This window comes from Ovis canadensis, chromosome 1 (assembly GCF_042477335.2).
Source record: "Ovis canadensis isolate MfBH-ARS-UI-01 breed Bighorn chromosome 1, ARS-UI_OviCan_v2, whole genome shotgun sequence".
NCBI lineage: Eukaryota > Metazoa > Chordata > Mammalia > Artiodactyla > Bovidae > Ovis > Ovis canadensis.
In genome coordinates, this window is record NC_091245.1 from 70,014,168 (window position 1) to 70,040,778 (window position 26,611).

Here is a 26,611-nt window from a genome sequence, read left to right on the forward strand (position 1 = left end):
AAAAAAAAAAGTCCTTTTAATGTGGGCATTTCCATGAGAGATTCTGCCTTGTCTCCACCACTGGGGGAATTGATGTAAAAGACAGGGAAAAAAAAAAGAGTGATTCATCTGCTCCTAGGATGAATCTCTAAGGATGAGGCATGCCTTTTCTTAAGTGGCTTTATTATTCTAGCTGTGTTGTTAGCCTTGAAGTTGTCATGAATTTAAGGAAGGTAATATGCCTAATTTATATAAAAATGAAGTTAAAAATATAGCAGGTGATGGATATTGCCCTAGAGTTACTATAGCATTTATGGAGACTTAGTTGTACTTCCCAGTAGATAGGAACCAACTCCAACAACAAATTTGATAATAAAGAAAGTATAGCAGATGAACAATTTATCCTCATCCTCGCAGCAAATAAGGATAGGATCCTGAACTCCCAAGTTCTTGTTACAAGCAAAGGTTTTGTTTTAAAAATAACAAAAAATTTTCATATGCTCACCCAGCCACCTTGAATGCTATGTTAAATTCATCTTCAAGCACAGCAATATCATTGATTTATTCTACAAATATTAATGAAGTAGCAAGCACCCATGTACTTAACACTGTATTACATTTTAAAGAATCAAAGGTTAGTAAAATATGACTTTGATATTATGCTTGCACTCTAGTGAGAGAGATAATAGCCAAATAAAAGGAATGGGGAAGGGGGTGACTTGGGTGAGGCTTTATAGGTGATGGTTGAGTGATATTTTAGGGATTGATTAAAATTTTATTAGGTAGAAATTAGGAAAGAAGTTGGAGAGTATCTAAGAGAGGAGAATGGCTTTTATAAGGGCATAGAGATTTGGAAGAGCTTGATTTATTTTGGGGAAAGCAAGTTATATTGGGTTGTACCAAAAAGCAAGGAACAGAGACACCTCTGGGTTATCTGAGGCAATGGGATATATGGAGAAGTGAGAAAAAATGGGAAACAGTTTCAGTTGTCAAAAAGCTAGATTTAATGTAGAATTGGAAAGTTGCTTGGGATATGACAACAATTCTCTTATAAGACTTCATTGAGATATGGATGATTGTTCAAGACAGTTGTAATAAAAATACCTAATACTTATCACCATCCTACTGGACACTGGGCTGACATGCAATGTTTTATTTATTGCACTGTGAGGTAAATCTTGTTGCTGGCCCCATTTAACAGATAAGGAAACTAAGCATCAGGTTCAGTTCAGTTCAGTCGCTCAGTCGTGTCCGACTATTTGAGACCCTATGGATTGTAGCACGCCAGGCTTCCCTGTCCATCACTAACTCACGGAACTTACTCAAATTCATGTCCATTGAGTTAGTGATGCCATCTAACCAACTTACCCTCTGTTGTCCCCTTCTCCTGCCTTTAATCTTTCCCAGTGTCAGGGTCTTTTCAAATGAGTCAGCTCTTTGCATCAGATGACCAAAGTATTGGAGTTTCAGCTTCAACATCAGTCCTTCCAATGAATATTCAGGACTGATTTACTTTAGGATGGACTGGTTGGATCTCCTTGCAGTCCAAGGGACTCTCAAGAGTCTTCTCCAACCCCACAGTTCAAAAGCATCAATTCTTTGGCACTCAGCTTTCTTTATAGTCCAACTCTCATATCCATACATGACTGCTGGAAAAACCGTAGTCTTGACTAGATGGACCTTTGTTGGCAAAGTAATGTCTGTTTTTTAATACGCTATTTAGGTTGGTCATAACTTTTCTTCCAAGGAGTAAGCGTCTTTTAATTTCATGGCTGCAGTCACCATCTGCAGTGATTTCGGAGCCCAAAAAATAAAGTCTGACACTGTTTCCACTGTTTCTCCATCTATTTCCCATGAAGTGATGGGATCGGATGCCATGATCTTAGTTTTCTGAATTTTGAGCTTTAAGCCAACTTTTTCACTCTCTTTCACTTGAGAGGCTCTTTAGTTCTTCACTTTCTGCCATAAGGGTGGTGTCATCTGCATATCTGAGGTTATTGATATTTCTCCCGGCAATCTTGATTCCAGCTTGTGCTTCATCCAGCCCAGCATTTCTCATGATGTACTGTGCATGTAAGTTAAATAAGCAGGGTGACAATATACAGCCTTGATGTGCTCCTTTTCCTATTTGGAACCAGTCTGTTGTTCCATGTCCAGTTCTAACTGTTGCTTCCTGACCTGCATACAGATTTCTCAAGAGGCAGGTCAGGTGATCTGGTACTCCCATCTCTTTCAGAATTTTCCACAGTTTGTTGTGATCCACACAGTAAAGACTTTGGCATAGTCAATAAAGCAAAAGTAGATGTTTTTCTGGAACCCTCTTGCTTTTTTGAATATCCACAGGATGTTGGCAATTTGATCTCTGGTTCCTCTGCCTTTTCTAAAACCAGCTTGAACATCTGCAAGTTCATCTGGAATATGCCAGCACATTTGGAAAACTCAGCAGTGGCTACAGGACTGGAAAAGGTCAGTTTTCATTCCAGTCCCTAAGAATGGCAATGCCAAAGAATGCACAAACTACCACACTAGCACTCATCTCACACGCTAGCAAAGTAATGCTCAAAATTCTCCAAGCCAGGCTTCAACAATATGTGAACCGTGAACTTCCAGATGTTCAAGCTGGTTTTAGAAAAGGCAGAGGAAGCAAAGCATCAAGAGAAGTGGTTAAGTCTGAATAAGAACCTTGGCAGTCTGGTTCCAGGGAAATTAAAGTGATTTGCCCAAGGTCTCATGGCCAGAATATAGATTCAGTCAGTCTTCTTTCTCTAAAGTATGGTAGTTATGTGAAATGATCTTCCAGTATCTTTATTCCTTTATTTCTGATTCTCTCCTTACCTTTTTCTTACTATACCTTGGATTTTCTTTAAAGCTCCCTTAAGAGTTCCGTCAGTTGGCTCTTGATTATTACAGAATATCTCTGCTAGAGTTCACTTGTTTAACTACCACATAGGCTAGTGGTTAACCTTGGCTCAGTCGATTGTCCATTCAGAGGTGACTAAGAGCTTCGGGGCATGTGGCACAATTTGGTAGCTTTATTTGGGAGGGGATTGTGGGTATGGCAAGCAAAGTGACAGTAGATGAGGGTGAATGGGTAAAACTAAGACTAGATCATAGAGACCTTTCTTCAGTGAAGAATTTGGAATGTATTCTAGAAGCAGTGGAGAATCATATTTTAAAAATATAGGATTTGCATAATTAGATCTTGAATTGAGGAAAGAAATTGGAAAAAAATGAAACCAACTAGATTTTGTGATAGTCAGGGGATACATAATGGCAGTGAAAAAGGAAAAGATAAAATGGATTTCTGTGTGCAGTTCATGGGCGTGGTGACCAATTACATGTGGAAACATAGAGAAAGAAACACATGATGGTGCTGAATCTTAGGACATTCAAAAGGAAGGAGGATGGTGAATGTTCAGGAAGCCTTATCCAGGGGACAACTGAAAACATGTCTGGAGTTTAGGAGGGAAGTTGGCATAGAAGATAAAATGGCTGGTGACATCACCAGCACCCAGCTGTCTAAGCTAACTATGTGAGAGATCCTAGGTTATTTCCTTACCTTCACCTTCTGCATCCAGTTACCAACTCCTGCCATTTTATTACCTAAATATATTTTAAGTTAATCCGTCATTTTCTATCACTGATGTTTCTCTCCTGGCTCAAGCCATGTACATCATTCATTTGTGTTGGGCAGTAGTTTTTCTCCCTCTAGTCTCATTTTCCCCTGATTCCTTTTCTACACAATAACAGATAATATTTTGAAAAATAAAATTGCCCATGTTTTGAACTATTTGGTCATTCCCCTTCAGCTGTGAGATAGAGTTAAGCTCTTTGCCTCTTACCCATCTTTATCCCTGCAGCTTCACCTGTCACTTCTTGCCTCTCAGTACTCTATTGACCAATTTGTAGCTCCACACTCACACAAACCTTTGTAAGGAACATGGAGGCAGGAATCCCTTCTACTCTGCATTGCTTTCTTGATCAATTCCTACTCAGTCTTTAAAATTCCGTATGGTTTTCCTGTCCTCTATAAGGTCTTCTCTTATAACTGTCCCTGAAAAAATTTTACTAGTTTGTCCTATTGAATATTTCATACTTTTTATTTTTCAGACCTGGCCTCCATCTCTTCTATAAACCCCTTGAGGGCAGATACTACATTTTAGTCATCTTTGTGTCCCCAGTGCTTAGTTCATATTACACGCTCAATAAATTTTTAGTGAGAAGTTTGGTTTAATCAGTGGACTGAAATGCTTTTGATAGGTGAATACAGTACTTGACAGAGAAATAAGATGCAAGAAAGCTGGGTCTGGACACCACTGAGCCTTTCCTCCAACCTGTCCTTCCACTAGGGTTTATTATTAGATGAATCATAAACCTCCCCTTAGTCAAATATTGTTACTTGTGACAGATAACAGGGGCTTCCCTGGTGGCTCAGTGGTAAAGAATCCTATTGGTAATGCAGGAGACTCAGTTTGATCCCTGGGTCAGGAAGATCCCTTGGAGAAGGAAATGACAACACACTCCAGTATTCTTGCCTGGGAGATCCTATGGACAGAGGAACCTGATGGGGTACAGTCCATGGGGTCGCAAAAGAGTCAGACCCAACTTAGCAACTAAACAACAGCAACAGATAACAGGATTTACTTGTAATTGATCCAAGTGGTTTTATAAAATAAAAAGCACCGCATTTTCACATTAACATTTTTAAAAACACATTGACTTTTTAAATTTGACAAATACTCCTGAGCATCTATTATAAACAAGACAGATTGCCTAATGAACTGTGTGGCTGTCGGCTCCCCCAAGTAAATGCTTGTTCTTCTTTTGGAGAGGAGTAGGGGAAGGGTAGAAGATGGGTGGGAAGGAGAATAAATGGAGTATTTGTACAATTTGAGTTTTTGTTAATGTTTGGAAAATCAATACATTTTTGTGTAAATTTAATAATCACTTATGAAAATAATTTATTAAAATATTAACTAAAATGCATCTTGTTTGGTCACTGTTTCCAGGGTTCTAAAAGCTTTGTACTCTGAAACATTTGTTTTGTTTAGTGTAAAATATAACAAAATCCAAAAAGCAGATATTGAGCTATCTAATGAAGATTACACAGTTTTTGCCTTTAGGGAGTTCATTATCTGGTAGGGAGAAAGATATACAAAAATAATAATGATGCGGTGACAAAAGTGCTATAGAGGTATGTACTGAGGGACCAGAGGAAGGAGCCATTAACCGAGTCTTGGGGGAGTGTGTCAATGGCAACATGCTGAGCTTTCACTGTAATGATGTCTTTATCCATACGTGTGCCTCCTATCATGTTTTAGTGTGGTCACCAGTTATATCCTGCAGTACAGAAGTCCTCTGAGAATGCATGCCTTGCTGATGATACTGTTATGTAATATGAAGTATTATTTAATGTTGCAGAGTAAGAATACAGAGTCAGCACACAGGAAAAGAGATTGTCTGACAGCTTTCTCTTTTGATGCTGGTCTCTGTTCTTCTGTCACTTTACATGACAGCTTTACCATAAGTATGTCTGCATGTTAATTATGTCCACATTGAATGGGCTTTCCACATGAGTCCCTCATTTTGATAATAGAGATTAGAGCATGATTAGTTCTAGTTTTTTTTGGGGGGGGTGGTCAATGGAAAAGGACTTCAGTGTCACATTCTTGACAGCTAAGCCTGCATTTCAGACTTGTATTTAACAGTGGAACACAATAGTGTACCAGTTTCTGGTCTGAATTATCTATTACCACATCTGGTTTGCTGTTTACTTTTTTGGCTTCAGTTTTAGTAAGATTTTTAAAAGTTGATTGAATAGTCAATGAACACATTACTTTGTGTTATCTTTCCAAAATAAATCTAAAGTATGTACATTTTAGAGGAAAATCAACCTACGTAGAAGATAACTTTATTGTTGGAAGGAATTAAAAAGGAAAGATATTTTTTGGAAAAGTAGTCTTACTCTTTCAGTGTAATTACCTTTTTTTCACTATAAATTTTAGAAAATTGCATTCTAAACCAACATTAAACAATATTCTTTGAATGAATTGAGAATAAACTCATTTTCATATTATATTATCTGTATTTTTAGTTTATGTGTTATTTTTAAAACTTATTTTATGAAAATGAGTGTGTTATATATTTCTAAGCATCACTAATTAAACTATGGTTCCTTTTTATTCCTATAGGCTTCTAAGAGAAGAAGTACATACAGATGTTACTTTCTCTATAGGTTGTACTTTGTTCAAAGCACACAAAGCAGTCCTTTTAGCAAGGGTTCCTGATTTCTATTTTCATACTGTTGGACATAGAGATAACGTAAAAAATCATGAACATGTCGCTGTGGAGAACTTTGAAGCTTCAGAATTTAGAACATTTTTACAGTAAGTGCTTTCTTTATCTTTTTTCTTCTTATTTAAATCTAGTATGTATTTGTTTATTTTTAAACATATAGATGTGTTTATTTCATATATTTTCATAGCTGTTTTATAGCCTTCTAAGAAATCCATTCATTTAAATTCCATATTATCGTAATAGTGTTAGTAGAGTCTAAGTATTAGGATTAAGAGTTTTTAGAGGATTAGTATTCAGAAAGGCTAATTTTTCATTTGAGATTGATCCTGAGAGAAAGGAAATGGTACCGCTGTCCAGTAATTTGAATGAATTACTCTATGCTGAGGTTTCTTAACCCTGGCGCTATTAAGTTGGGTAATTCTTTGTTGGGTAGGGACTATACTGTGCATCCTAGGATGTTTAGCAGCATCTCTGGCCTTCGGCCACTGGCTGTCATTGGCCTTCCTGAGCCCTGACCCCAAGTTGTAAATACCACAATGTTTTCAGAGATTGCCAAATGCCCTCTGTGAGGTAGAATTGCCCCCTGTTGAGAACCATTGCAACATACTGACTTCTATATTATTAAGCATTAAATTCAGAGAAGGCAATGGCACCCCACTCCAGTACTCTTGCCTGGAGACTGCCATGGACAGAGGAGCCTGGTAGGTTGCAGTCCATGAGGCCGCTAAGAGTCGGAGACGACTGAGCGACTTCACTTTCACTTTTCACTTTCATGCACTGGAGAAGGAAATGGCAACCCACTCCAGTGTTCTTGCCTGGAGAATCCCAGGGACAGAGAAGCCTGGTAGGAGACCGTCTGTGGGGTCGCACAGAGTCGGACACGACTGAAGCGACTTAGCAGCAGCAGCAGTGAGGTCTAAGTATGCACTTACTAGTGATTCTTGATTTTAGAGTTTAATAATGATGTTATGTAAATGTGGAACTAAGTTTTGAAGCCGATACTAGGCAGTTGTGTCATTGTATAGTACTATAGGTTTGTCAATTACTGGTTTTTAAAAGCATTTTTATTGAGGTATAATTCATATAGCTCAGATGTTTCACTTGTATAATTCAGTGATTTTAGTATTTACAGAGTTACGATCACAATTTAATTTTGGAGCATTTTCAATACCCCCAAAAGAAACCCCTTACCCATTAGCTATCACTCTATACTCCCTCACCTCTTGCCCTAGGTAACACTAATCTATTTTCCATGACTGTTCTGGACTTTTCACATAAAGAAAATCATGCAGTTTGTGGGGTTTGAGCCTGGCTTATTTCATTAAGCATAATGTTTTCTGGGTTTATCCATATTGCTGCATATATCTACTTCATTTCTTCTTATTGCCAAATAATATTTCATTGTATGGCAGTCCCACATTTTATATGTCCATTCTTCTGTTGATGGACATTTATGTTGTTTCCACTTTTGGTTAATGTTTCTATGAATATGCCTGTACAGTTTGTGTGTGTGTGTGTGAACCCATTTTCATTTCTCTTGAGTATATACCTAGGGGTGGAATTGCTGGATCAAATGGTGCTGTGAGGGCTTCCCTGGTAGCTCAGCTGGTAAAGAATCTGCCCGTAATGCAGAAGACCCCAGTTTGATTCCTAGGTTGGGAAGATCTCCTGGAGAACGGATAGGCTACTCACTCCAATATTCTTGGGCTTCCCTGATGGATCAGACAGTAAAGAATCTGCCTGCAAAGTGGGAGACCTGGGTTCTGTCCCTGAGTTAGGAAGATCCCCTGGAGGAGGGCATGGCAACCCACTCTAGTATTCTTGCCTGGAGTATGCTCATGGACAAAGAAGCCTGATGGGCTACAGTACATGGGGTCACAAAGAGTAGGACACAACTGAGCAACTAAGCATAGCACAGCACATTGTGCTATGAACATTGCTATGCAATGTGTGTGTGTGTGTGTGTGTGTGTGTGTACACCTGTGTTTTCATTTCTCTTTGGTCAATATACCCAGGAGTGGAATTGCTGGATCATATGGTAATTCTATGTTTAACTCTTTGAAGAAATGCCAAATTCTTTTTCCAAAGAGGCTATACCATTTTACATGCCTTCAAACAGTGTATGAAGGTTCATTTTCTCTACATCCTTATAACACATGCTGTTATTTTCTGTCATTTTTATTATATCCATCCTAGTGTATGTGAAGTGATATCTCATTGAGGTTCATTTGTGCTTCCCCAGTAGCTAATGATTTGGGCATATTTTCTTGTGCTTGTTATTTGTATATCTGCCTTGGAGAGCTGTTTATTCACATCCTTTGTCCATTTTTCAATTGGATTATTTGTCTTTATATCATTAAGTTATAAAACAGTTCATGTATTCTAGATACTAGGCTCATATCAGACATACGATTTGCAAATATTTTCCTCCATTCAGTGGGTTGTCTTGATGATGTCATTTACAACACAAAAGTTGTAGATTTTTAATGTAGCCTAGTTTTTAATTTTCTTTTGTCACTTTTGCTGCTGGTATTATAGATAAGAAACCATTGCCTATTCTAGGGTCACAAAGATTTATTCTTACACTTTTTTCTACAAATTTTTTGGGTTTATGCTTTTAGCTCTTACATTCAGGCCTATGATCCATTTTGAGTTAATTTTTGTATATACTATAAGGAAGGGGACTGACTTTATTCTTTTGTATGTTGGATATCTAGTTGTCCCAGTGCTATTTTTGAAGAGACTGTTCTTTCTCCATTGGATTGTCAATATATCCTGTTGAAAATCAGTTGCCTATTGCTGTGGACTGAGTTGTTTCCCCTGAAAATTCATGTATTGAGGCTCTACTGCCTAATGTGATGGTATTTGGAGATTTTTACCTCTGGGAGGTAAATTAAGATTAGATGGGACCTCATGATAAGAACTGGAGAAGGCAATGGCACCCCACTCCAGTACTCTTGCCTGGAAAATCCCATGGACAGAGGAACGTGGTGGGCTGCAGTCCATGGGGTCACAAAGGGTCAGACACGACTGAGCGACTTCACTTTCACTTTTCACTTTCATGCATTGGAGGAGGAAATGGCGAACCACTCCAGTGTTCTTGCCTGGAGAATCCCAGGGATGGGGGAGCCTGGTGGGCTGCCGTCTATGGGGTTGCACAGAGTTGGACACAACTGAAGCGACTTAGCAGTAGCAGCAGCAGCATGATAAGAACAGTACCATTATAACAAGAGACACCAGAGAGAGAGTTGTTCTCTCTCTGTTTATGCCATGTAAGGATACAGTGAAAAGGTGACTAACTGCAAGCCATAGCGAGTTCTCACCAGAACCCCAGCATGGTGGCACCTGATCTTGATGTCTAGCCTCCAGAACTGTGAGAAATAAAGTTCTGTTTAAGTCACCAGTCTATGATTTTTGTTATGGCAGCCCAAGGTGACTAACACATAGACATTAGGGTTTATTAGTGGTCTCTCAATTCATTTCCTTTGGTCTGTATGTCTATCCTTAATACTAGTACCAATTATCAGTTTAACTTTTATGAGAAATCAGAGTTGGATTTTTGTGTTATTATGTCCTGAGTCCTAGGTATTTTTTAGATTCTAGTCTTTTAGTTATTTGCTAACATACTTTTTGCCTATAATAAAAATGTTGACTTTAGTGTAGAAAATTCTTTTGGATAATTAAACTTTAAATATATGTGTGTGATTTGGCTTATTTTTCTTCATTTTATGCTATGACAGTTGCTTAAATGATCTGTTTTTATTATTTCAGAGTTTTTTCATATGAAGCTACAATAAGCATAAACAGAAAATTGTCTAACTTTGGCTTTCTGTTTGTAAGAACAGTATGATATGCTGTAATTTAAACAGATATTTTAAGTGTAATTTAGAAAATCATTATCAGTTTCCAGTGTAGATCATTGGTTCATTGTTGAGTTCCAACCTTCAGTTGTAAAATACTGTATACACTTTTGTTTTTCTAGTAGGTGGTGGTATAGTGGCTTTGTTGTAGAGTAGGCTCTGTGGCTTTGTTGTAGAGTAGGCTCTGTGGTGCGTTCTCCTGGCAAAACTCTATTAGCCTTTGCCCTGCTTCATTCCGTATTCCAAGGCCAAATTTGCCTGTTACTCCAGGTGTTTCTTGACTTCCTACTTTAGCATTCCAGTTCCGTTTAATGAAAAGGACATCTTTTTTGGATGTTAATTCTAAAAGGTCTTGTAGGTCTTCACAGAACTGTTCAACTTCAGCTTCTTCAGCGTATTGGTTGGGGCATAGATTTAGATGACTGTGATATTGAGTGGTTTGCCTTGGAAATGAACAGAGATCATTCTGTCATTTTTGAGATTGCATCCAAGTACTGCATTTCAGACTCTTTTGTTGACCATGATGGTTACTCCATTTCTTCTAAGGGATTCCTGCCCACAGTAGTAGATATAACGGTCATCTGAGTTAAATTTACCCATTCCAGTCCATTTTAGTTCGCTGATTCCTAGAATGTCGATGTTCACTCTTGTCATCTCCTGTTTGACCACTTCCAATTTGCCTTGATTCATGGACCTAACATTCCAGGTTCCTATGCAATATTGCTCTTTATAGCATCGGACCTTGCTTCTATCACCAGTCACATCCACAGCTGGGTATTGTTTTTGCTTTGGCTCCATCCCTTCATTCTTTCTGGAGTTATTTCTCTACTGATCTCCAGTAGCATATTGGGCACCTACTGACCCAAGGAGTACCCCTTTCAGTATCCTATCATTTTGCCTTTTCCTACTGTTCATGGGGTTCTCAAGGCAAGAATACTGAAGTGGTTTGCCATTCCCTTCTCCAGTGGACCACATTCTGTCAGACCTCTCCACCATGACCCGCCCGTCTTGGGTGGCCCCTCACGGCATGGCTTAGTTTCATTGAGTTAGACAAGGTTGTGGTCCGTGTGATTAGATTGACTAGTTTTCTTTGCTTATGGTTTCAGTGTGTCTGCCCTCTGATGCCCCCTGGCAACACCTACCATCTTACTTGGGTTTCTCTTATCTTGGACGTGGGGTATCTCTTCACGGCTGCTCCAGCAAAGCGCAGCTGCTGCTCCTTACCTTGGACCAGGGGTATCTCCTCACTGCTGCCCCTCCTGACTTTGGACATGGAGTTGCCCCTCTCGGGCGCCGCCTCTAGCCTCAGGTGGGGGGTGGTTCCTCCTGGCCACCGCCCCTGACCTTGGGTGTGGGGTATCTCCAACAACGAAAGAGAAGACTCTACACAAGGACATCACCAGACAGTCAACACCAAAATCAGATTGATTATATTCTTTGCAGCCAAAGATGGAGAAGCCCTATACAGTCAGTGAAAACAAGATTGGGAGCTGACTGTGGCTCAGATCATGAACTCCTTATTGCCAAATTCAGACTTAAATTGAAGAAAGTAGAGAAAACCACTAGACCATTCAGGTATGACCTAAATCAAATCCCTTATGATTATACAGTGAAAGTGAGAAATAGATTTTAAGGGACTAGATCTGATAGAGTGCCTGATGAAATATGGATAGAGGTTCGTGACATTGTACAGGAGACAGGGATCAAGACCATCCCCATGGAAAAGAAATGCAAAAAAGCAAAATGGCTGTCTGGGGAGGCCTTGCATATAGCTGTGAAAAGAAGAGAAGTGAAAAGCAAAGGAGAAAAGGAAAGATATAAGCATCTGAATGCAGAGTTCCAAAGAATAGCAAGGAGAGATAAGAAAGCCCTCCTCAGTGATCAATGCAAAGAAATAGAGGAAAACAATAGAATGGGAAAGACTAGAGATCTCTTCAAGAAAATTAGAGATACCAAGGGAACATTTCATGCAAAGATGGGCTTGATGAAGGAGAGAAATGGTATGGACCTAACAGAAGCAGAAGATATTAAGAAGAAGTGGCAAGAATACACAGAAGAACTGTCCAAAAAAGATCTTCACAACCCAGATAATCACGATGATGTGATCACTCACCTAGAGCCAGACATCCTGGAATTCGAAGTCAAGTGGGCCTTAGAAAGCATCACTACGAACAAAGCTGGTGGAGATGATGGCATTCCAGTTGAGCTGTTTCAAATCCTGAAAGATGATGCTGTGAAAGTGCTGAACTCAATATGCCAGCAAATTTGGAAAACTCAGCAGTGGCCACAGGACTGGAAAAGGTCAGTTTTCATTACAATTCCAAAGAAAGGCAATGCCAAAGAATGCTCAAATTACCACACAATTGCACTCATCTCACACGCCAGTAAAGTAATGCTCAAAATTCTCCAAGCCAGGCTTCAGCAGTACGTGAACCATGAACTTCCTAATGTTTAAGCTGGTTTCAGAAAAGGCAGAGGAACCAGAGATTAAATTGCCAACATCTGCTGGATCATAGAAAAAGCAAGAGAGTTCCAGAAAAACATCTATTTCTGCTTTATTAACTATGCCAAAGCCTTTGACTATGTGGATCACAATAAACTGTGGAAAATTCTGAAAGAGATAGGAATACCAGACCACCTGACCTGCCTCTTAAGAAACCTATATGCAGGTCAGGAAGCAACAGTTAGAACTGGACATGGAACAACAGACTGGTTCCAAATAGGAAAAGGAGTACGTCAAGGCTGTATATTGTCACCCAGCTTATTTAACTTATATGCAGAGTACATGATGAGAAACACTGGACTGGAGGAAGCACAAGCTGGAATCAAGATTGCCGGGAGAAATACCAATAACCTCAGATATGCAGATGACACCACCCTTATGGCAGAAAGTGAAGAGGAACTAAAAAGCCTCTTGATGAAAGTAAAAGAGGAGAGTGAAAATGTTGGCTTAAAGCTCAATATTCAGAAAACGAAGATCATGGCATCTGGTCCCATCACTTCATGGCAAATAGATGGGGAAACAGTGGAAACAGTGTCAGACTTTATTTTCTTGGACTCCAAAATCACTGCAGATGGTGATTGCAGCCATGAAATTAAAAGATGCTTACTCCTTGGAAGGAAAGTTATGACCAACCTAGATAGCATATTCAAAAGCAGAGACATTGCTTTGCCGACTAAGGTCTGTCTAGTCAAGGCTATGGTTTTTCCTGTGGTCATGTATGGATGTGAGAGTTGGACTGTGAAGATTGCTGAGCACCGAAGAATTGATGCTTTTGAACTGTGTTGTTGGAGAAGACTCTTGGGAGTCCCTTGGACTGCAAGGAGATCCAACCCAGTCCACTGTAAAGGAGATCAGTCCTGGGTGTTCTTTGGAAGGAATGATGTTAAAGTTGAAACTCCAATATTTTGGCTACCTCATGTGAAGAGTTGACTCATTGGAAAAGACTCTGATGCTGGGAGGGACTGGGGGCAGGAGGAAAATGGGACGAGGATGAGATGGCTGGATGGCATCACTGACTCGATGGACGTGAGTTTGACTGAACTCTGGGAGTTGATGATGGACAGGGAGGCCTGGCATGCTGCAATTCATGGGGTCACAGAGTTGGACACGACTGAGCGACTGGACTGAGGCTCTGTGGTCAAGCGAGTCTACCATTTCTAACTGTGTGAATATGAATCACTCTAATCGCTTCCCGTTAGTTTTATCAGCTTAATAAAATGGATATAATAAGAATACCTACCTCATAATGTTGTTGCGAAGGTTAAATTAGATGCTTTTAAAGCACTTAGCACAGTGACCTGGCATATAGTAAGCACTGAATAGTTTTTAGTAACTGTTATTCCTGGTAGTCACCCTATGAAATTATACATTTCTCCAGCTACTGAGTGTACGTTTAGAAGAAGATGCTTGGGAAAGGTCAAATTTTGTATATTAGAGAAAGAGAAATTATATTAATGCCACCCTTTATTTGTATCATTGAAGTGTTAGGGAAAAAAGATCAAACGAGACACAATATGGTAGAGTGGAGGAAGCACTGAATCTGGCAACAAGACAGAGCTGCCTTTTGCCTGTGCATTACCTTGTTTCATGATTTCTTTGAGTCTCAGTTTTCTCATATTTAGAATAATAAAGTTGTGGTAAATGACTTTGTGCTTCCTAGCACTTCACAACCCTCTATTTTAAGCCCTTAATCACGTTCTGTTTCATGTTAGATTAGTGATGAATGTCTGAAGTATGTTAGGTAAGCTCCTTGAGATTGAATCTGCTCATCAATGTGAACATTCCTAATGATACCTCATCAGTGTCTTGCATATAGAAAATTCTTGTAACATACCTCCTCCCCTCCTTTTTTTAAATTTATTTTTTTATTGAAGGATAATTGCTTTGAAGAATTTTGTTGTTTTCTGTCAAACCTCAATGTGAATCAGCCATAGGCATACATATTTTCCCTCCCTTTTGAACCTCCCTCCCATTTTCCTCCCCATCCCACCCCTCTAGGTTGATCCAGAGCCCCTCTTTGAGTTTCCTGAACCACACAGCAAATTCCCATTGGCTATCTCTTTTACATACAGTAATATAAGGTTCTATGTTACTCTTTCCATAAATCTCACCCTCTACTCCTCTCTGCCTATGTCCATAAGTCTATTCTCTATGTTTATTTCTCCGTTGCTGCCCTGTAAATAAATTTGTCAGTACCATTTTTCTAGATTCCATATATATGCATTAGAATATGTTTATCTTTCTTTTTCTGACTTACTTTACTCTGTATAATAGGTTTTAGATTCATCCCACCTCATTAGGACTGACTCAAATATGTACCGTTTTATAGCTGAGTAGTATTCCATTATGTATATGTACCACAACTTCTTTATCCATTCATCTGTCAGTGGACATCTAGGTTGCTTTCATGTTCTAGCTATTGTAATTAGTGCTGCAATGAACAATGGAATACATGTGTCTCTTTCAGTTTTGGTTTCCTCAGGGTATATGCCTAGGAGTGGGATTGCTGGGTCATATGGTGGTTTTATTCCTAGTTTTTTAAGGAATCTCCATACCATCTTCCATAGTGGCTATATCAATTTATATTCCCACCAACAGTGCAGGAGCGTTCCCTTTTCTCCACACCCTCTCCAGCATTTATTGTTTGTAGACCTTTGGATGATGGCCATTCTGACTGGTGTGAGGTGATATCTCATTGTAGTTTTGATTTGTATTTCTCTAATAATGAGCTGTTTTGTGCATCTTTTCATGTGTTTGTTAGCCATCTGTATGTCTTTGGACAAATGTCTGTTTAGGTCTTTTTCCCACTTTTGATTGGGTTGTTTGTTTTTCTGGTATTGAGTTGTGTGAACTGCTTGTATATTTTGGAAATTAATCCTTTGTCAGTTGTTTCATTTGCTATTATTTTCTCCCATTATGAAGGTTGTCTTTTCACCTTGCTTATAGTTTCCTTTCCTGTGCAAAAGCTTTTAAGTTTAATCAGGTCCCACTTGTTTACTTTTGTTTTTATTTCTGTTACTCTAGGAGGTGGGTCATAGAGGATCTGCTTTGAATTATGTCATTGAGTGTTCTATGTTTTCCTCTAAGAGTTTTATAGCTTCTTGTCTTACATTTAGATCTTTAGTCCATTTTGAGTTTATTTTTGTGTATGGTGGTAGGAAGTGTTCTAATTTCATTCTTTTACAGTTTTCCCAGCACCGTTTAGTGAAGACGCTGTCTTTGTCCCATTGTATATTCTTGCCTCCTTTTTGTCAAAAATAAGGTACCCATAGCTGCATGGGTGTATATCTGGGCTTTCTATCTTGTTCCATTGGTCTATATTTCTGTTTTTGTGCCAGGACCATACTGTCTTGATGACTGTAGCTTTCTAGTAGAATCTGAAGTCGGGAAGGTTGATTCCTCCAGCTCCATTCTTCTTTCTCGAGACTGCTTTGGCTGTACAGGGTCTTTTGTGTTTCCATGTGAACTGTGAAATTTTTTGTTCTAGTTCTGTGAAAAATGCTGTTAGTAATTTGATAGGAATCACATTGAATCTGTATTACGTTTGGTAGTATAGTCATTTTCATAATATTCTTTCTACCCAGGAACATGGAATATGTCTCCATCTGTTTATGTCATCTTTGATTTCTTTCATCAGTGTCTTATAATTTTCTGTGTACAGTTCTTTTGTCTCCTGAGGTAAGTTTATTCCTGGATATTTAATTTCTTTTTGTTGCAATGATAAATGGGATTGATTCCTTAATTTCTCTTTCTGATTTTTCATTGTTAGTATATAGAAATGCCAGTGACTTCTGTGTATTGATTTTGTATCCTGCAACTTTGCTAAATTCACTGATTAGCTCTAGTAATACCTTCTCTCCTTTTAAAAAGAAGATTGTATTGAAATTTGTCTGTGTTAATATAAAGCGTAAGGAGAGGAATATAAAGTATTGAGATTATGATATTTTTAGTAAAAATTCTGATCAAACAGTCTTTGAAAAAAAATTTTATATATAGCAACTTCAGATATGGCTCACATGATTAGCAGTGGAAAGTACTGATAGTTTTTTCTTTATGACCTCATGATAAAAATCTTTTATTTCCTAAGACTGACCGCACTATAGTTGTCTGAGAATGTATGTGCATGTTTATTTGTGGGTAAAAAGGGAAGACCTTTAAATTTTCATTTTAACATAAATGCTAGGATAAAATGTCAACCAAGTAAATACATAGAACAGCAGCACAGTATGAACGATTCCATTTCCCCTACAGCTTTCTCAAGTGGCGGCTGTTTTCTTTCCCAAATCCCTTATACTAGTAGGGTTGAAGTGGGTGGAACAGGTACCTTGTGATATTAACTATGTGTATAGACAGCATGGCAGCCCACTCCAGTATTCTTGCCTGGAGAATCCCATGGACAGAGGAGTCTAGTGGGCTGCAGTCCACGGGGTAGCAAAGAACTGGATACGACTGAAGCGACTGAGCACAACAGAGCACATATATATATCTTGGACCCTCACTGACTGGGGAAAGACTGCCCCTCTCAGAGTTAGCTAATTCCCAGAGCACACCTTTGATATGCAAACCAAGTAATCGTGAATCCATTCCTACACCCACCTTTCCCTCTGGTTCTTACACTCCGGAAGAGAACACTCGTCTGCCCTAATCATCCCAGAGCCAGATACCAGACAACCGGAGACCACCTTTATAGCTCAGAGCCCCCTCTTACCCAAATTATTCAAACTCTTTAGTCCTAAACTTGCTCAGCTGCTTACTTTGCCTCACTCATTCCTTCCTCCAAAACCACTTTTGGCTCCCTCCTTTTTCCTCCAAATCGATCCTGTTGCACAATTCTACCTGTTGAGTACTTTGCTTCTGACACTTCCGGTCACGAGATTTGTAGTTTTTTCCCCTCACCAAGCAATTCTCAGGTTCTCCAGATATCAGTTGGGTGTCCTACAGATTTAATTCAGTCCTGACACTGTCTACCTGGAGATTGTTACCTGTGCTTCTGACCATCTGAATGTAGATTCCTATGACCCCTCCCTCAGGTTCAGCTCATTTGCTGGAGCAGCTCCTAGGACTCAGGAAAATATTTTACTTGATGTATTATTGGTAAAAACTCAGAAACAGCAAGATGGAGGTGATGCATAGGGCACGGGTTATGGGAAGCAGCTTCCATGCCCTCTCAGGGTTCACTACTCTCCCAGTACCTCTATGTGTCCACCAACCCAGAGGCTCACTGAAACCCATCTAAAGATGCAGGCTTCATTACATAGGCATGATTGATTAGTGTGTGTTAGTAGCTCAGTTATGTCCAAATCTTTGTGACCCCATGGACAGTAGCCCGCCTGGTTCCCATGGAATTCTCCAGAGAAGAATACCAAAGTGGGTTGCCATTTCCTTCTCCAGGGGATCTTCCTGACCCAGGGATTGAATCTGGGTCCCCCACATTGCCGGCAGATTCTTTACCATCTGAACCACCAGGGAAGCCCAATCATTGATCGTTGGTGGTTAATTTAGCCTCTCCCCTCTCCAGAGGTGGAGGGAAGAGCTTAGTTCCAATCTTCAAAGCACTTGGTTGGTTTTCCTGGATTCCAGTTCCCATCATTATGGGCTTTCTAAAAGTTACCTACCTCACTAATGTAAACTCTGGTGCGGTTTAAAGGGGCTTGCTATGAATAACGAAAGACACACATTTCATTTTTATCCTTCTGGAGCTATTTCAGGAACTGAAAATAAAACTAAGTGCTATAATAAAGTTACTCCAACCAGTAATGCTAAAGTAGCTAAAGTTGAGTGGTTCTATGAAGGCCTATAAGACTTTCTAGAACTAACACCCCCAAAAATGTCCTTTTCATTACAGGGGACTGAAATGCAAAAGTAGGAAGTCAAGAAATACCTGCAGTAACAGGCAACTTTGGCCTTAAAGTACAAAATGAAGCAGGGCAAAGGCTAACAAGAGTTTTGCCAAGAGAACGCACTGGTCATAGTAAACAGCCTCTTCCAACAACACAAGAGAAGGCTCTACACATGGACATTACCAGATGGTCAACACTGAAATCAGATTGATTATATTCTTTACAGCCAAAGATGGAGAGGCTCTATACTGTCAGCAAAAACAAGAGCAGGAGCTGACTGTGGCTCAGATCATGAACTCCTTATTGCAAAATTCAGACCTAAATTGAAGACTGTAGGGAAAACCACTAGACTTTTCCAGTATGACCTAAGTCAAATCCCTTACAATTATATAGTGGAAGTGATAAATAGATTCTAGGGATTAGATCTGATAGAGTACCTGAAGAACTATGGATAGAAGTTTATGACATTGTACAGGAGGCAGTGATCAAGACGATCCCCAAGAAAAAGAAATGCAAAAAAGCAAAATGGTTGTCTGAGGAGGCCTTACAAATAGCTGAGAAAAGAAGAGAAGCAAAAGGCAAAGGCAAAGGAGAAGAGGAAAGATATACCTATTTGAATGCAGAGTTCCAAGAATAGCAAGGAGAGACAAGAAAGCCTTCCTCAATGATCAATGAAAAGAAATAGAGGAAAACAATAGAATGGGAAAGAAAATTAGAGATACCAAGGGAACATTTCATCCAAAGATGGGCATAATAAAGGACAGAAATAGTATGGACCTAACAGAAGCAGAAGATATTAAGAAGAGGTGGCAAGAGTACACAGAAGAATGATACAAAAAAGATCTTCATGACCCAGATTACCACAATGGTGTGATCACTCACCTAGAGCCAGACATCCTGGAAAGGAAAGTCAAATGGGCCTTAGGACATCACTACGAACAAAGCGAGTGGAAGTGATGGAATTCCAGTTGAGCTATTTCAAATCCTAAAAGATAATGCTGTGAAAGTACTACACTCAATATGCCAGCAAATTTGGAAAATTCAGCAGTGGCCACAGGACTGGAAAAGGTCAGTTTTCATTCCAGTCCCAAAAAAAGGCAATGCCAAAGAATGCTCAAACTACTGCACAGTTGCACTCATCCCACACGCCAGCAAAATAATGCTCAAAATTCTCCAAGCCAGGCTTCAATTGTACATGAACCGTGAACTTTCAGATGTTCAAGATGGATTTAGAAAGGCCAGAAAACCCAGAGATCAAATTGCCAGCATCCATTGGATCATTGAAAAAGCAAAAGAGTTCCAGAAAGATACCTACTTCTGCTTTATTGACTATGCCAAAGCCTTTGACTGTGTGGATCACAACAAACTGGAAAATTCAAGACCACCTGACCTGCCTCCTGAGAAATCTGTATACAGGTCAAGAAGCAGCAGTTAGAACTGGACATGGAACAACAGACTGGTTCCAAATCAGGAAAGGAGTACTTCAAGGCTGTATTATTGTCACCCAACTTATTTTAACTTATATGCAGAGTACATCATGTGAAATGCCGGGCTGGATGAAGCACAAGCTGGAATCAAGATTGCCAGGAGAAATATCAATAATCTCAGATATGCAGGTGACACCACCTTTATGGCAGAAAGTGAAGAAGGACTGAAGAGCCTCTTGATGAAAATGAAAGAGGAAAGTGAAAAAGTTGGCTTAAAACTAAGCACTCAAAAAACTAAGATCATGGCATCTGGTCCCATCACTTCATGGCAAATAGATGGAGAAACAAAAGAAACAGTGACAGACTTTATTTTCTTGGGCTCCAAAATCACTGCAGATGGTGATTGCAGCCATGAAATTAAAAGATGCTTGCTCCTTGGAAGAAAAGCTATGACAAACCTAGACAGCATATTAAAAAGCAGAGACATTACTTTGCCAACAAATGTCCGACTAGTCAAAGCTATGGTTTTCCCAGTAGTCATGTATGGATGTAAGAGTTGGACTAAAGAAAGCTGAGCCCCCCAAAATTGATGCTTTTGAACTGTGGTGTTGGAGAAGACTCCTGAGAGTCCCTTGGACTGCAAGGAGATCAGACCAGTCAATCCTAAAGGAAATCAGTCCTGAATATTCATTGGAAAGACTGATGCTGCAGCTGAAGCTCCAATACTTTGGCTACCTGATGCGAAGAACTGGCTCATTGGAAAAGACCCTGATGCTGGGAAAGATTGAAGGTGGGAGGAGATGGGGATGACAGAGGATGAGTTGGTTGGTTGGCATCACTGACTCAGTGGACTTGAGCTTGAGCAAGCTCTGGGAGTTGGTGATAGACAGGGAAGCCTGCCCTGCTACAGTCCATGGAGTTGCAAGGAGTTGGAAATGACTGAGCAACTGAACTGAATTAAACTGTAATAAAAGATAGCCTATGGCTTTTACATAGGAAGTTAGAAGGGTTTTGGAATCTACGTGCTGGGAATGGTGTACAAAGTTCATATTATAAATCACAATGTCACAACACCTCTGTCAAAAATCAGTTGCCTATAAATGTATGTTCTAGACACTCAGTTTGGTTCCATTGATCCATACATCTGTCCTTATGCCAGTAGCACACAGTATTGATGGTTGTAGCTTTGTAGGAAGGTAAGAATTCAGAAAATGTGAATCTTCCAAATTTGTTCTATTTAAAGATTGTTTTGGCTATCCTAGCATTTCTGTTTGAATTTGAGGATTAGTTTGTCAATTTCTGCAGAAAACTAGCTGAATTTTGATTGGTATTGCACTGAATCCATAGATTAATTCAAAGAGTATTGCCATTTTAAAAATATTAGATTATCAATGGAATGTGTCTCCATTTATTTAATTGCTTTCAGCATTGTTTTGTAGCTTTCAGCATATAAGACTTGTGCTTTTTATGAAATATCAATATATTCCTAAGTATTTTATTTTTTTGATGCTGTTGTAAATGGAGTTATTTTCTAACTTAATTTTGGATTGTTTGTTATTAGTGATTTTTGCATATTGATCTTCTGTTTTGCAACTTTGCTGAACTTGTTTAGCAGACAGTTTAGGGATGAATTTCCAATGATTTTCTATGTATATGTTTATAATTTGTAGTTCAAGATAGCTTTACTTATTCCTTTCCAATCCAGCTATTTCTTTTTCTTGCTTAATTGCTCTGGCTAGAATCTCCATTTAAATGTTGAACAGAAGTGGTAAGAGCAGATAGACATCCTTGCTGATCTTAGGAAGAAAGTTTTCAATTGTTTACCATTAAGTCTGATGTTAGCTGTGGGTTTTTCATAGGTATGCTTTATCAGGTTGAGAATGTTTACCTCCATTTCTAGTTTGCTGAATGTTTTATGACAGGATGTTGGATTTTGTCAGTATATGATTGTAGGGGATATAAACGTTCACACTAGAGCATATGGTGTATGACATTGATTTTCATATGTTTAATTACCCTTGAATTCCTAAAATAAAGCCCAGTTGGTCATGATGTATAGTTCTTTTTATATGTTGTTGGATTCATTTTGCTATTATTTTGTTGAAGATTTTTTCTCTACATTAATAAGAAATATTGGTCTGTAGTTTTCTTGTGATGTCTTTGTCTCCTTTTGATTCAAGATAGTACTGGCTTCACATAATGAGTTAGGTGTTCTGTCTTATATTTTTTGGAAGAGTTTGTAAAGTAAATGTAAAGTTTGCCATTAATTAATTTTCTTTCATTGGGTAATATTCACCAGGGAGGCCACCTGGTCCTGTGTCCTTCTTTGTGAGAAGTTTTAAAATACTAATTCAATCTCTTTACTTATTATTTGTCTATTCAGATACTCTCTTCTTAAATTAAGTTTCGTAGTATGTGTCCTTCCTAGGAATTGTCCATTTCATTTAGGTTATATAATTTGTTGGCAGTTACACACTCCTTTTTAACATTGCTTTTTTTATAGCTTTACAAACTTCCTCCTATTTTAGATGGACCTTTCTTTAGTGTAGATTAAGAAGATTTTACAACCATGTGGCTGTTATCTATGAATAACCAACATTATTTTTATTAATATTTTGCATTTTGTCTTTTAGGATTGTATACTCATCAAACAGAAATATAAAAAACTATGAAGAAGAAATTCTTAGGAAAAAGATAGTGGAAAGTGGAGTACCACAAAAGAAATGTGACTTCAGTGTTGGAAACTGTACTGACAATGATAGAAGGTTATCTGTAGAGTTCTTAAGTAAAAGATCATCTGATCATTCTCTTCTGAAACATGAAATTCCAAAAGAGATCAACAGCAAAGAGGATAATGTAATTTCCACTGGTGAGGTATTTTTTGTGGATTTTTATAAAATTTTATAGCCATGAAAGTAATTATATTCTAAACACTTAGAGAAAAACATACTTCAAAAATCAGCTCTATTGAACATTTTTTTATAAGTAGATGAAAGTCAGTATAAATCAAAGTAAATAATTTATGAGTAAATGGAAATAATAATATGGCCTACTCCCAGTTTTCCCAAGTAATTAGAGATAGAGTTATTATTAATTAATAAATACAGACATAATTCACAATTTTCCTTTTAAGCTTCTATATATTTTCATACTTATTCTAATCTACACCAGCAAAAGCTTTAGCAGACTGTAGAATTAGTTCTAACACAATATATGCGTTCCTTAAAAAACTCCACGCAACACAAAAATCACCAATACATTTTGTCATGACATAGTCACTGAAACTTTTGTCAGGACACATTTTTAAAAGATAGGAACCTAAAAAAACTAGGAGCATAGTTTTATCCATGTTAAATGATTCAGCAGTGCATAAATACTACAATAAATATGGCATTTGACCTTGAAAAAGAGCTCTGGTTTGTTTGTAGAAGTGGGTGTCAAAAGGTTTGCAGCTTGTGAATTGCTGTGAATTGGTGGAAGGAGGATGTTAAGGATGCAGATAGAGATACAGTAGATATTCCAACAGGAGACTCAAAAGCCTTGGATAAGAGAACAAACTGTTCATTACGTATAGAGCATCTCAGAACCACTTCCCAACCCTCAGTCCCCATGAGGGCTTAATGTTACCTGCTGTTCACATGCAATGGGGTTGCATCTTAGGAGGGGAACACCAACTTTATGAGACTCTTACAGGCTGCTGGCAGACCTGCTCATCCTCCTCCACAGAGGGAGAGACCTTTACTTTGGAAGGTAGATAAGTCTTGTCTGGTGAGGGGAAGGTAGGAGTGTAAAGAAATGATTTTGAGGAGAGGATAATCTCTGAATCTTTCTGGAGCATCTCATTATCTCTAACTTCCAAGATGTGTTTATTGTTTAATCACCCTTTATCCAAATTTGCCAGTGCTCTGCTCAGAAAGGACAGACCATACAAAAACACAAAAATATTCATAGAAAATGGTCTCCCAGCAGTTGTTATCTGAAATCAGATGGAAATTTGTAACACTAGAAATGAGTAGTCATGGGTGAACAGAGGTTTCTGGTAGGTGTCTTAGGTATTTATGTTTTATGTATATTCTTTCATGGCTCAGTCCAACTGAGTACAGTTCCTTGCATTGACTTAGTATTTGTCATGGATTACCTAGCACCTAAGGAAAGGAAAAATTCCCATTATGCAAAAATTGTTCCTTAATATGTCAGTTGTGTTGGATCAAACTCATGTTTTCAAAACATGTGTTACAGTTGAATTGACTGTACATGATAGTATCTGTTAACTAAAAGATTTTTATTACTGATGTTTCGTGCAGCAGCACTAAAAACAAACTGATTTAAGCTCAGTTAGGTTTCTTTTATATATGTTCACCATATTGTATTATGGTAGATGAATGCATGCAGGCATGCATGCCTCTTCTAGGCTTGAGATAGATCTGTTCATTTTTTAAACTATCTCATTTAGTCTCAGCCCTACAAAGAAAGTGGTTACAGATTGATTTTATAGATGAGGACAGTAAGGCTCAGAGAGCGTAAGGGACTTTCCAAGGCCACAGAGATGGAGCAGTTGACCGAGCTGACATTCAATACCCATTTTTCTTGCCTCTAGTCTAGAATTCTGCCATGGGCCCGCAATAGCCGATTAAAGTGGCCAAACAGATTTTTAGTGTAAATGGAAAGAGTTCATTTACCCCTCAACCCCTTGCCTCTATCTATTTTCTCCTCCATCACTCCATGGAACTCCCACCCCGCCCCCAGCCCCATGCTGACCAGTTGAATAGACACTTGTTTGCCACATCTTATAAAGTCCTTCACTGTCCTCCGTACTGTCAGTGCCACCTTCCTTGAAACTTCCTCTGTCTTCTCTGTGCTGACACTGTGCTGTTGGGATTTTCCCTCTCAGTCACTGCTCAGTCTCCTTCACCGGCACTTCCTCTTTAATTATTTTTTGAGCTTCATATCCAACCACTGACCAGACATATCTGTATAAATATACCTCTAAATATAAATATCTCAAAATTTAACTTGTGTCAGACTGATCTAATCACCTGCCTTTCCCAGCCTGCTCTTCTCTTAAATACTGCGTAGTGTGAATTATATGAATTATATTAATTATATTACTATCTTTCTTTCTTCCTTATTTTTTTTATTCACTCTTTTATTTATTTATTTTAGACCTCACCATGTGACATTCGGGATCTTTGTTCCCAGCCCAGGGATCAAATTCATGTGTTATATTGTTTCCCACACTTCTACCAACCCAAATTTTGTGTTAGAAAAATGTATATAAAATATTTAATGTTGCAGGATGTAACATTAAATTGTAACATTAATTGGATGTTAATGTTGCAGGCTTTATGGTCATATCTTTTTGCCTTGTCATGCTGTTCATGGTGTTCTCAAGGCAAGAATGCTGAAGTGGTTTGCCATTCCCTTCTCCAGGACGTCATATACCTTCCAGTTATATTCATTTATTGATGCTTTGGCTTATAGGACTAAAAGTTAGTAAACAAGACTGATATCTCCAGAAAACATTTTAATGGCATTGGGAGTTTTATAATTCCTTCCTGTTATTGCACTGCAAGTATTAAAGGGGGGTAGATTCTGCCACCACGAATATGCACCTTTGGCATAAGGTTTATCGTGCCCCCTGCAGTGGAATCATGGAGTCCTAGCCACTGGACTGCCAGGGAATTCCCTATATTAACTATCTTTCTTCTCAGTTACTCTTTTACCCTTCATTCAATTCATGAGCATGTCTGTTGATTTGTCTCCTAAATATTCTTAAATATTTCTCTCCTTTATCCTCCTGCCATTTCTTTATTTCAGTAAGTTGTTATTTGCCTTGAGAATTTGAACCTCAGCTGGTCACCTGACTTCTTGTGCCACCCTCCATTTCTATTGTATAGAACAAAATTTGTTCATTGCAAGCCTGACCATGGCACTTGCCTTATTAAAATTCTTTAGTAGTCTCCCACAGCCTTAATATAAATCCCTGCTTCTTTCCCATGGTATAAGGGGATTTGGGGAACTGACTGCCGCCTAGTACTCTACTGCCTTCTATCTTCACAACCCCTCACACCCCCTGAGCTCTGCTCTTATTGACTTAGCATTTCATCTGAAAGAACTGTATTTTGTTACTTCTGTGCTTTTATACTTGCTATTTGTTCCTGGAATGCCATTCTAATCATCACATTATGCAAATACCAACTTTTGAAGATTTGATATTGAACAAAACAGATAATGTTACTGTCCTGCAGTTTAGCAGGAGGTATAATCAGGTTGGTTATGTACCAAGTATGTTAAGGACTCAAATAGGGCGCATTAACCTAGACTTAGGCCTTCAGAAAAAACTACATGGAAGGAATAATAGGCCTTCAGAGAAAGCTGCCTAGAAGGAATAATACCTGAACTGAATCCTGAAGAAGAAGCAGATGTTGACCAGACATAGAGAGTTTAGGGAAGAAGTATTCCAGGCGAAGGAAACGATACTCCTGGAGGCAGAGAACCAGGCACATAGCAAATTTGGAACACCACGCATGGTTTGTGGGTCTAGGGTAAAGGAGGGGATAAGAATGGTCACAGTAAGGGATGAACCTCGACGTATAAGTGGAAGACAGACAATGAAGAGCCTTATTATATAAAGGATGATTTTATATTTTCTGGTCCAAACAAGGATTCTTTTGAAAGAGTAACAAGGATTCTTTTGAAAAAGTA

At 38.7% G+C, this 26,611-nt stretch overlaps 1 protein-coding gene across 4 annotated transcripts in view; it reads left to right on the forward strand.

Moving 5' to 3' along the window:
- The window catches only part of BTBD8 (BTB domain containing 8), a 94,493-nt gene that overhangs the window by 1,489 nt on the left and 66,393 nt on the right, over nt 1–26,611 (forward strand). For 2 of the 4 annotated variants that reach the window (XM_069597780.1, XM_069597789.1), the window contains exons 2-3: nt 6,171–6,365; nt 22,540–22,775. The exons of the other annotated variants lie outside the window; for them this stretch is intronic. In XM_069597780.1, coding sequence (XP_069453881.1) covers nt 6,171–6,365; nt 22,540–22,775 — 431 coding nt within the window. The remainder of the gene's footprint in view (nt 1–6,170; nt 6,366–22,539; nt 22,776–26,611) is intronic. 4 annotated transcript variants of the gene reach the window in all.